General features: G+C 38.6%; 1 protein-coding gene across 3 annotated transcripts in view; it reads left to right on the top strand.

Moving 5' to 3' along the window:
* POLA1 (DNA polymerase alpha 1, catalytic subunit) overlaps positions 1-12,782 on the top strand; it is a 297,808-nt gene that overhangs the window by 189,137 nt on the left and 95,889 nt on the right. For all 3 annotated transcript variants that reach the window (XM_031005766.2, XM_031005765.2, XM_055376411.2), the window contains exon 35: positions 4,210-4,326. In XM_031005766.2, the coding sequence (XP_030861626.1) occupies positions 4,210-4,326 (117 nt within the window). The remainder of the gene's footprint in view (positions 1-4,209; positions 4,327-12,782) is intronic.

The following is a 12,782-nucleotide window of genomic DNA, read 5'->3' on the forward strand; positions in this document are numbered from 1 at the left end:
AGTGATTCTAGAGGTTTTTATTAAAATCCAAATCTTTTTATAGGTTGAGTAGTTCCAAGTAACTAGTAGTTCCAATGAACTACACTTGTATTAAAAATGTTCTCTTCTGTTGACTTGTCAATGTAGCCTTGGGCTGTACAGGCTGTATGTTATTTCTGAAAATGAGAAATGAAAGTAAGTTAAGTTTTGTCTTTGTGAGTGATCAATCAGAGTGAACTTATGCAATATTATTATTTTCATTTGCTTTTTGTCATTTTTAAGAAACAAAATTCAGTATGAGATCTTATAAGATTTGCATCATCATGGAATATTTTCAAATACCTGTTATATTTATTTATTTTTATTTAAAAAAATTTTTTTGAGACAGGATCTCACTCTGTCACCCTGGCTGGAGTGCTGTGACATAATTACAGCTCACTGCAGCCTTGACTTCCTGGGCTCCAGCCATCTTCCCATCTCAGCCTCCCGAGTAGCTGTGACCGTAGGTGCGTGCCACCACTCCCAGCTAATTTTTGTATTTTTGGTAGAGACAGGGTTTTGCCATGTTGCCGACGCTGGTCTTGAACTCCTGAGCTCAGGCAATCCACCTGCCTTGGCCTCCCAAAGTGCTGGGATTACAGGCATAAGTCACCATGCCCAGCCTATATTTATTTTTTAACAGCACAAATGTTCCTTGAAGGTTAGATTTAGCTAGCCGGTTGGCATTTGTTGGGGGAACAAAGGGTTAAACAAAATGTACTTTACAAAATTGAATTGAAGCAAAGCATATATTTAATATGATTAGGGCCTATTTCCTACATAGAAGAGTTTTGTTTAAAATACACCATGACCAAAAGCTTAATTATCAAAATAAAACAAGAAGCATAAAGAGTTACAGGCTTCTAATATTTTTTTCAGCCCCAGTTCCCTTCACACAGTTATCAGCATGTTTAATTTCCATGCATAATAGCACTAGTTATTGTTGTCATTTGTAAAGGGAGATTAACAGATAGTAAGTACAAACAAACCCAAATAAGCACTGAATAGAGAGGTGACAAAGGAAAAAAGACCTCCTTAATGTTAATTATAACTGGTAGGAAGTCTAGACAAATTATATTATCTGTTTTCTATATGATTTGAAAGGACATTTAGTTAGTACCTCTGTCAGAGTTAGAGTTAGGTGCTTGCTTTAAAAACAGGTGAGATGATAACTTAGCATGTCCGTGGTTGGCAGCTCCCCCAGTGAGTTGTGAAGTCGTAGTAAATTGACAGAATCAAGTTTCAAAAACATCTGAAAAGAACTCTATAGTTTTTGAACATTATATTTTAAAAATTAAATAATTTTAATATCCAGGTTATATTTTGGAACTGAATAATTTCTTATCTCAAAACATGATAGTTATTACCTGTCTGCTTATTTTTTTAGTTTTGTTTAGAATTGGATGAATTACAACTATGGTTGGCAGTGTTAACTAACTACATATTCCAAAGCATGTAAAGCCTCAGATATCAAATTTAAAGTAACAAACCCAATGAATGATAAAGGAGTGGTCCAGTCCTGTATGGTTTGTTTCCTTTATTAATATACCTAAATGGGTACTTCAGGAAAACAACTAGTCTTACCTTTAGTGTTTATAGGCTACATTTAAAATTTAATACCTGTTCTTGCTGTCAGCTCCACTATTCCCCACTGTATCTCCCATGCCTAGAACAGACTAAACCGAAGTATCTTGTTTCTCTCTCTCCCTCTCTCTCTTTTTTTTTGAGACGGAGTCTTGTTGTGTCACCCAGGCAGGAGTGCAGTGGTGCAATCTTGGCTCACTGCAACCTCCGTCTCCCGGGTTCAAGCAGTCAGCCTCCCAAGTAGCTGGAACTACAGGCGTGTGCCACCATACTCGGCTATTTTTTTTGTATTTTTAGTAGAGACGGGGTTTCACCGTGTTAGCCAGGATGGTCTCCATCTCCTGACCTCGTGATCTGCCCGCCTCGGCCTCCCAAAGTGCTGGGATTACAGGCGTGAACCACTGCGCCCGGCCAGTATCTTGTTTCTTTAATTCTAAGGAGCTGATTGTGAGCTGCACTCTTGACTTAACAGCTTTTTTGAAGGAAACTAAAGTACATTATTAAGCTGTACATGTCCATTATAAATGCATCAGAGTTTCAGAAATAGTAAAACGTGAATATAAATGTCTCTCTAAATCAAGAAGATGTTGTAATACACCCTCAAAATTAAACAGCTGCCTGTGACTCCAAAACACTGATTGGTTCATGATCTTTTGCTGTGGTAGTAGTAGTTCATCTCAGACACTAATCTGTCCCTTCTCTGTATTGTTAGCATTTATAGTTGGTACCACACAACTTGGTTCTTAAAGCCAAGCCATACTGAATTGCTTTTATAGTCTTTATGTGTGTGGACCTTGCTTTCCTGTTTAGATTGTAATTTCCTAAAACTGTACCTGGGGCCCTTTTGCCTATTCTTCACAATATTTAATGTAATTCTGGGCATATATTACAAGTTTCATTAAGGACTCACTGAGACCCTCCCTCTACTTGAAAAGCTCATATTAAATTTTAAAATAGTTTAGCCTTGAATGAAGGTAGGAATAATGCTTACTGTGGGTGTATTGACTAGATGAATTTTACATTCTTTAAAGGTAGCATAATTTTTTTATTCATACAGATCTATAATACACTTTCCCTTTTTGTGATAGTCTTAAATGGAGCCAGAAGAACTGATTCTTGGTGCTTTCCCCTGAGTTTTGTTATAGCTACTTCCAGAAAAGCCTATTCCGAGGAATGAGGTCAAACGGCACAGCAGCAAGTGAGGGCATCCCTCAGCTTTGGATTAACACCACATGGAAACATTACTAAGTGGCAGACTAAAGTACCTGACATAATGAACCAACACTCATGTATATACTGCTCTTATCTAAGGGGAAAAGACCAACAAGTTGTTCAGTCTAGAAATAGGATATGGGGTTATGCATGTTATTGATTCCTTTATTAATGATAACTCAGCATAGCTCTTTCTGGCCTGCATTCTTTGACATACATTGTTCTTTCTGTGTAAGTTGTCTTTTCTGCCTTCTCTACTTACCAAACTTCCACTCATTTTTCAAGACCGGTTCAGAAGTTGCCATGTCTCAAAATGCTCCAAGATCTACAGATAGTCAGGTCCCTACTGGGGGCTCCACAGGTGAGAACACCATGAGACAAGGGAGCAGCAGCATACCGTGTTCACCTTTATACCCCAGCACCTCACCCTAACGTTTGCCTTATACTTACGCGTCTGTGGCAATGCATGTAGCACAAAAGCCCACAGACCTTGGTGCCTTAGTATGAACAGGTGAACTTTGACCCCATTTGTGATGTCTTACCTCCTTTGTTTAACAGATAACGTTTTATAACATAAGACTGATTTAAGGTCTTAGGTATATTCTTATCACATCACTATGAGAAAATTCAAACAAGATCAGCAAGGGAGAGTAACTGAAGAAGGAAGGTGAGAAGAGGGTTCTAAAAGACAGAGAAGTGAGCGATAGCTGTAGTATTTCAAACCTCTGGAAAATAGTGGTCAGTTGAAGTTGTCCTTGAAAACATCGAAGCTAGTTTTATGTCTCTAGAAAGCACATATAAGAGAATCTATTTTTGTTTGCATGAAATAATTGATTGTATTTATTAAGTGTTTCTTTTATGCCAAATATAATCCTAGACACTCTGTGTTCCATCATTGCAACAACGGTATACGGTAAGTACTGTGGTATCCATTTTACAGAGAAGGAAACAGCACAGCAATTAAGTAACTAGCCAATAGTCACTCAGCTATTGGGAAGGTTATACATGTATGTGGTGCATTCTTTACTTTGGTAATGGTCTTTACTAATGAACTAAAACACATTGGTTTACATTCTGCCTGTAGTAGAAGTTTTTGTTGGGAAGTTTTGATGTATTGGAGTGAGGAAGGGTGTTTCTTTTAAGAAAAAGAAATAACATCTCATGTGATTTTCTTTCTTTTTTTTTTTTTTTTTTTTTAACTTAATGGGTTTCCTAACTTCTAAGTTTGGGGCATAGATCTATCTAATTAACATGTCAGGAGAGAGAGATAACTAGAGTTATGTCAGAATTTCTGAGAAAAGATTAAATAAAATGAGTCTATCTTGATAACCAAAAAAAGGTTTATTACTTGTATTTGTCGATGGTGATAAGTCTGAAGTTTTCCCTTCTCTCCAGGGCTGGTTGACATGTGAAGAGCCAACCTGTCGCAATCGAACTCGTCACCTTCCCCTTCAATTCTCCCGAACTGGGCCTCTTTGCCCAGCCTGCATGAAAGCTACACTTCAACCAGAGGTAACAGTCTCATAATGCTAAAGAACCATGTAGAAGAGGGTAGAGGGCTGCTTGCTTTGAGAAGTAGATACTGAGTATTTGCCCTATGAAGATGCCCTACTACCATATGCACATACTAATCTTATTTTTAAAAAATACAGATTTCAGAAAGATACATGCTTTCTTTTTTTCACGTCATGAGCAATACTATATTTATATTTAAAAGGGAAACTGACTAATTCTCATGTGAGTTATAGATTTCTTTGGTTGCCACTACATAATTACAAAAGAAGACATGGCCATTCCATTCTAGAAACTGCTATCGTCTTTGGGCTTGATCAGAATCCCATTTGTAAGAGCCAGAAATCCTCCCAATTCTGTACCCTGAATGGTTTTTTTTGTGGGGTTTTTGGTCCCCTCTGCTGGATTAATTGTTTATAAGTAGCTGCATAGATGAGTAGTTCTGAAGCCATTTTTCTTTGTTTTTTGTTTGCTTTTTTTTTTTTTTTTTTTTTTTGACGGAGTCTTGCTCTGTTGCCAGGCTGGAGTGCAGTGGCACGATCTCAGCTCACTGCAGCCTCAGCCTACTGAGTAGCTTGGGACTACAGGCGCGTGCCACCACGCCCAGCTAATTTTTCTATTTTTAGTAGAGATGGAGTTTCACCATGTTGGCCAGGATGGTCTTGATCTCTTGACCTTGTGATCCGCCCACCTCGGTCTCCCAAAGTGCTGGGATTACAGGCATGAGTCACTGCACCCAGCCTGTTTTGTCTTTTTGAGATGGAGTCTAGCTCTGTCGCCCAGGCTGGAGTGCAGTGGCGGGATCTCGGCTCACTGCAATCTCCGCTTCCCACGTTCAAGCGATTTTCCTGCCTCAGCCTCCCGAGTAGCTGGGACTACAGGCGTATGCCACCACACCTGGCTAATTTTTGTATTTTTAGTAGAGACAGGGTTTTACCATGTTGGCCAGGCTCATCTCGGAGTCCTGGCCTCAGGTGATCTGCCTGCTTCAGCCTCCCAAAATGCTGGGATTACAGACGTGAGCCACCGCACCCGGCCACTCAAGCCATTTTTCTACCTTAATATACACACCTGAGGTGTAAGACATACTATCATTAATGACTCCCAACTAGAAAGCATGGCATCTGGAAACACTTCTCTGGTAATTAAGATGCCTTCCCTCCGTTGACCCCTTTGAGCATCTTCGACCTAAACAGCGTTTTCCAAACTGTAGTGAGAAGTTTGCAGGTCCTTTGAGCAAAGAGGGTTTTGTGATCAAGTATATCTAGCAGATGCTGGGCTAGCTAAAATTAAACAAGTTTATTGCAGATCTTTTCAGAACCTATAATATGATAATGCGCAATCTGTCTCACTAGGACAGGTCCATAATGTGCCTCACTTTCCAAATTTGTCTAGCCTGAAGATTTGTAAGGTTTTTAGTGAGAAGAAGGTGAGACTTGGGAACCTGTTGTTTATTTACTTACTTCTTAAATGCAGAGGCAGGCCTATAATCAAGTTTTGACTTCAAATTTTCCTGCTGAAAAGGGTTGATACACAGACTAGTTTTAGAAAAATATGTACACACAGTTTTACAAATGGAGTCCTGCTATGTTGTCCAGGCTGGAATGCAATGGCTATTCACAGGCGCAATCATGGCTCACTACAGCCTTGAATTTGTAGGCTCAAGTAATCCTCCTGCTTCAGCCTCCTGAGTAGCTGGGACTACAGGCATGTGCCCAGCTGAAAATATTTTATTTTAAAATAATAATGACTTAATTTTAGGATAATATATCATTTCACAAAATTTGGCAACTAGTCAGGAACTGCAAATAGCTACCATCGTTGTGTATTCAGTTGTTCTTTTGCATATCCATATGTATTTTTTTACATGGTTGCCATCACAATGAAGATATGTACTTGTATCACATTTATCCTTTGTCAAGCATTTTTTCTGTGTTGTACTTCATTTTCAGTATTTTTTTTTTTTTTTTGAGACAGAGTCTTACTCTGTTGCCCAGGCTGGAATGCAATGGTGCGATCTTGGCTCACTGCAACCTCTGCCTCCCAGGTTCAAGCAGTTCTCCTGCCTTCGCCTCCCGAGTAGCTGGGACTACAGGCGCGTGCCACCATGCCTGGCTAGTTTTTGTATTTTTAGTAGAGATAGGGTTTCACCATGTTGGCCAGACTGGTCTTGAACTCCTGACCTTGTGATCCACCTGTCTCGGCCTCCCAAAGTGCTGGGATTACAGGCATGAGCCACCACACCCGGCCTCCAGTACCAAAAATTTTAAACACAAATTTAACTATACCTTTCATTGGGCATTTTAGGCTACTTTTCAATATCTCTACTTGAAATTTTGTGATGAATATTTTTCTGCTTAAATGATTTTTTCTTTATTTGACATTTAGGATAAATTCTTATCAACAATACATGCATACATTGCATAAATACAATATGGTCATGATTTATATTGCCAAATTGCTTTCCTAATGGGCTTTCCCAACTTATACTGTATACCAGTACTTTATGAACGTACCAGTTTTACCATAGCCTTTCTAACATTTGGACACTATCATTTATTTTTTAAAACTAATTTGATCAGCATAAAAAGTTCCTTGCCCTTTTTTTGGTATACCTTTGATGATTAGCAACTTTTTTTAAAATGTGGAATGTTAGAATTAGCTGTCATATTGAATTATTTTTACGTCAGTCTTGTCTCAAGACTTGCATCAGCAGGTGCAGAGAGAGAACAAAAGTGTATGTATTTAGTGTGACTCATCAATCCGGTTGTAGGCTTTAGGGGAATCACCTTGCTTCATGAAGTGATGCTGCCTTTGAGACTTTTTAAATATCTAACTCATCAAGTTAAGTTCAATGAAAATCGAATTACTTCTTAGAAAATCAGCCAGTTTTATGATTGCATTCTTGGTAAGAGAAGGTAAAAGGTTAATCTATAATCTTAGATCGTTAAGCTATTAGACCGATACATTTCGAGGATGATGTTGATAGTGGTTTAATATATCAGGTTATCTTTTAACATTTATTAATCTTTTTAGATTTCAAAGTGACTTGTTTTTTTTCTTCATATCCTTGTCCTTCTCAAAACTGCAGCGTTTTAGACATGTGTTTCTCAAGGTTATCAGCTACTCTTCCCAAGGAGAAGCTTTCATAGATTAGCTCCTCTGGTTCCAGTGCTGCTCAGGACATGACCCTATGGAGTTACTCAGTTTCAGAGCAGGCTGGTTGGTGATACTTTCCTTAGCCATTCCTGACAGGGACCTTGACAGTGGGACTCAGAACACTCTTATGTACTCGATTTTGAGTTGCTAATAATGGGCGAGGAATTTCTTAATTCTATTTGTGAGGTTCCTGGGCTTTTCTAGTAGGAGGGAAAAATGCATTTTTCCAAAGATAGTTCTAGAGTAGTTCAAAAAACAGTTGTGCAATGGACAGAATTATTGTAATCATCAGAGGGTTTTCCAAAGTATCTATTCTGCAGGATTATACTCATCTGGTTCTCAAGTTCTCAGTTGCTCTGTCTCAATCATACCTTACTTTCATTTAATAATTATTTATTAAACAACTGCAACTACATCCTAGGCACTTTGCTAGGTGCTAGAAACATGTTAATGAACAGAACATTTCTTTGTTTATAAAACTATTTTAACATTACACAGATTATATAAAATTCTATAAAGTTGATATCTGTGGGCAAAAATAGGCATTTATAAATGCCCATTTGGACAGAACACTAGACATTCCTAGTGCTAGACTAGTGGGAGCTTTAAATATGTTGTTCAAGTTTGATGGTAAAGCACTAGCCTCTTACTGTGCCAGTCTTATCTGCACATAATAAACCTATTCTCACTTAGTCCTGGGTTGCAGTTGACTTGATTACTTTCCAGAATTGACTTGGAGTAGGAAAGCTGGCTCTTCTGCTGGCTCGCATTGCCAGAGTTAGAAGAAGAAAGCCGGGACAGTTTTTTTCTCAGGGTTTTACACGTGTATCTTCTCTCTTCTCAGATATTTCATTCATATATATATATATATATATCTCACAGTTAAGTTTTTTAGGCTCATGGAAATTCCCAGTATACAAGTTGCTGCTTAAGACATATATTCCCTGAGTATTCTTTGCTATGTAAGAGGTGCATTTAAATACGAGAGTGAAAATTTTGATGCATGTTACTAAGTTACTAAGTAAATAGGACCCTCTTTGACAGGATCATTCATGTCCCAAACCTCAGCGTCACACAATATACCCATGTAACAAACATGTACATGTACCCTCTGAATCTAAAATAAAAGTTGATGTTATTTTTAAAAATCGAACTCTTTCATGCTGGTGATAGAGATGAGACTTACCCAAGTTAGGCAATAAATATTTTAGTATCTCTTTGTTTTAAGAATGTGGTTTTGACTTTTTAATATGGTGAAATGTGTATGGATGTGTATGGAATCCCTCCACAGAGGATTCTGTATTAGTAATTCACCAAAAATAAAGCTTTCTGGTTTTGTTGTTGTTATTATTATTAATCTTTCATTATCGAACTGGGATTTCAAACCAAATTAAACTTTTTCTCATTAACATATTCATTCTTGATGTAGAGCTGAGAAAATGTCTGTATGTGACTCTCACGATCATGGTAGAAATAATCTGTCGAAACTGTATAGTCCCTGGGGCAGGAGCAGTATAGTGGAGCCCTTTATTCAATTATTTAATCAACTAAATTTCTTGAAGGTCACTTATAAGGAAAGCAGTGAAATGACTTCTAGTCCTACTTTGAGAAACCCCCTAGTGTTTCTCACATTTTCCTCACTTGTAAAATTGCTAAAGTCTATTATAACAGAACACATAACGTGTACCATTGTAGGACTTCTGTCCTTAAAGGGAGAGGAGAAATAATGAACTTATAATCATTATATGTTACCATCTCAAAATGGCTATGGCTGAACAAATTGTTGATTTGATGAGTAGGTTAGGGACAGTGAGAATGTTGCCAAGCTACCTGGGGCAGTTTCTTTTTTCAGAAGAAAACATGAAAATAATTGTGGTCTCTTAAGGCAGTAAGCATGAGTCCATGTAGGAAGAGAACCTTAGAACTATGACCTAAAGTCTTAAACCTAGTCATTGGTTATTCTCCAGTAGGGAATGGTGGTTTACCATGAAGGGTCTTTTGGAGCTCTCCTTTGTTATTTTGACATGCATATTTGATGCAAAGAGATTACTAAATTCTATTTACAGCTTCTTTTACTGCCACACGGGTGCTAGCAACCTTTTTCAATTTACTTTTTTTTAATTGGGGTATAATTGACATAACATAAAATTAAGTATTTTAAAGTGAACCATGCAGTGGCATTTAGTACATTCGCAATGCTGTGTGGCTACCACCAGTATCTAGTTCCAAAACATTTTCATCACCCCAAAGAAAATTCCATATCTATTAAGCAGTCCCTCCCCATTTCCCCCTCCTTCTAGCCCCTGTTGTCACTATGGATTGTACCTACTTTGAATATTTTCTTTAAATGAAATTATACGATATGTAACCTTTTGTGTCTGGCATCTTTCACCTCGCATAACATTTTTGAAGTTCATCTGTGTTGTAGCATGTATTAGTACTTCATTCTTTTTTATGGCCAAATAATATTCCATTGAATAGATATGCCACAATGTGTTTATTCATCCATTGATGGACATTTGGATTGCTTTGTCAGTACACTTTTAAAGTTTATTTTTAATTAAGTAGACAGGTCTTACATTTGGCCTGAATTTTTTTTTTCTGTAGCTCACTCATTGGTCCTACCTCAGCTGAATGGTACCGCACAAAGCTAGACTGATCCCTTTTTCTGTCTCTGCCTTCAGTAAGCACTTATTCAGCACCTATTCAATGCCCATTTTATGAGAGCCTCTTAGACATATAAAAGTAGCTGTCTTCCTGAGTGTTCCCTGCTAGACCCAATATTCCTGAGTCTTCATTTCTCTAGAGCTCTGCTTTCAGAATAATGATCTTAGTAAAGACTTTGTGTCTTGATGAATTGAGGAGCCCAAAACTGCGTGCAGTATTTTAGGTGCTCTCACTAGCACTAGTATGGAGCAGAAGAAGCCTGTCACTGCTACCTTTTCTAGGTAGTAAATTTCTGTTAAGTCTATTCGGAGTTGTGTTAACTTTCTTGGCATCCATATTTGCAGTGTTTTTCATTTTGAGCATTCTCTAAATTAAAATGCCTAGCAATTTTTTTTGTACATGCAACTGCTAAGCCATGTCTTATCATGGATTTTTTGGACCCAAATGGCTTATTTAGACCTAAGTGTAAGACTTCAGTAGGTAGTATATTAACAAAGTACTACGAACTAGGTGACTTAAAGTAATAGAAATGTATTACAGCTCTGGAGGCTAGATGTCTGAAATCCAAGTGTTGACGGGGCCATTTTCCCTCTGAAATTTACGGGGAATCCTTCGTTGCCTTTTCTAGCATCTGCTAATCCTTGGCTTGTAGATGGATCACTTCAATCTCCGCTTCTGTTGTCACATGGCAGTCTTCTTCCCTGTGTGTCTCTTTCTCTTTTTCTTATAAGGACACCAGTCTCATATTGGACTAAGGCCCAGCCTAATTCACTGTAACTTTGTCTTAATGTGATTTCCTGTACCAATACTCTATTTTCTTTCTTTTCTTTTCTTTTCTTTTTTTTTTTTTTTTTGTGAGACAGAGTCTGACTCTATCACCTAGTCTAGAGTATAGTGACACAGTCACAGCTCACTGAAGCCTCGACCTCCTGGGCTTAAGCGATCCTCCCAAGTATCTGGGATTACAGGCATGTGCCACCATACCTGGCTAATTTTTATATTTTTTTGTAGAAACTGGGCTTTGCCATGTTGCCCAGGCAGGTCTTGAAATCCTGGGCTCAAGCGATCTGCCTGCCTTGACCTCCCAAAATGCTGAGATAACAAGCATGAGCCACTGTGCCCAGCCCCGCCCCTATTTTCTAATAAGGCCACATTCATAGGGACTCGGGGTTAGGACTTGAACGTATCTTTTTAGGAACACAATTCAACCCATTACAGGTAGGAATTGCACTGAGCTAAAAGTAATGGAGACCAAAACTAACAGTAGCTTCAAAAGAACAGACATTTAATTCTCTAAGAAACATTCATTCCTTATCATGTGAAAGAAATCCAGGTTTGGGCTATCCAGGATTGCTCTTGTGGCTCCACAGTGTCATCAGGGCATAGTCTCTTCCTGCTCTTTTCTGTCATTCTCAAAGTCATGATGTGTTCCCAGGAGACTGCACACGCTTCTTGAAGCCATCAAAGGGTACAAGATGGAGAAAAGGCTGAAGGATCCAAAGGATGTGCTTCCCAGCCTTGTCAGTTCTTTATGTAGCCTTTCTAGAAGTCCCATTCAATACTCTTGCTTGCATTTCGTGGGCTAGAAACTAGTCATGTGGAAATAATTGCTCTTTTTGTTACTAAAGAAGGAAGAGTAAACTGGGTATTGGGGACCAACCAGCACTCTATGCAACAGAGACCTTCCAATGAACCCTGTCAAATCTCCCCTTGCTGGCCTCAGCCCATCACTGTTCCATTGTGGGATTTTTGAATCCTGATTCTGCCATGTGCCCAGCCATTTGGCTTCTGCAGTTCTTGGAGAAGATAAAAGATCTCTCTTTTGTCTTCTCCAAAGTATTGGTTAAAATGTTGAAGTGCATTTATGCACAAAACAGTGGATAGATGCCTTCTTCTAGATGGACATTGCTCCATTTTAATCAGTATGCTTTGTATAGGATTCTTCTAATTATCTTTGCTTCTAGTTTGTAATTTTCCACAAGGGGAGGAAGCCCTACTTCTAACAGGCCTGTAGTCTAATGGAAGACTTAGGGAAATACAAATTTTCCACACTCCATTGACCAAAGGGACAAAAAGGGCTGCAACAGCTTTGTAATCCCAATGCTCCCTAATCAATAAGGTAGGAAAGATAATAGAGAGGTGAGGATGGTGATTATTAGATGAGAGCCTTGATCCTTAACTGGGGGCAGTTTTGCCCTCCAGGGAACAGTTTTGCCCCCCAGGGAACATTTTTGGTTGTCATAACTGGGGGTTGTAGCTGGAGTGGGGAGGGAGGTGCCACTGGCATCTCTTGAGTAGAGGCCAGGGATGCTGCTAAACATCTTGCAGTACACAGGATAGCTTCCAGAGCTAAAGAATGATGCAGCCCCAAAGTCAATAATGTCAAGGTTGAGAAACTTTGGACTACAGTAACCTATCCAACCCATAGCCCATGGGCTGCATGTGGCCCAGGACGGCTTTGAATGCAGCCCAACTCAAATTTGTAAACTTTCTTAAAACATGAGGTTTCTTTTTTGTTTGTTTTGGTTTTTGGGTTTTTGTTTTGTTTTGTTTTTTGCAGTTTTGCTGTTTTGTTTTGTTGTGTTTTTAGCTCATCAGCTGTTGTTAGTGTATTTTATGTGTGGCCCAAG

Source organism: Gorilla gorilla, chromosome X (assembly GCF_029281585.2).
Source record: "Gorilla gorilla gorilla isolate KB3781 chromosome X, NHGRI_mGorGor1-v2.1_pri, whole genome shotgun sequence".
NCBI classification, from domain to species: domain Eukaryota; kingdom Metazoa; phylum Chordata; class Mammalia; order Primates; family Hominidae; genus Gorilla; species Gorilla gorilla.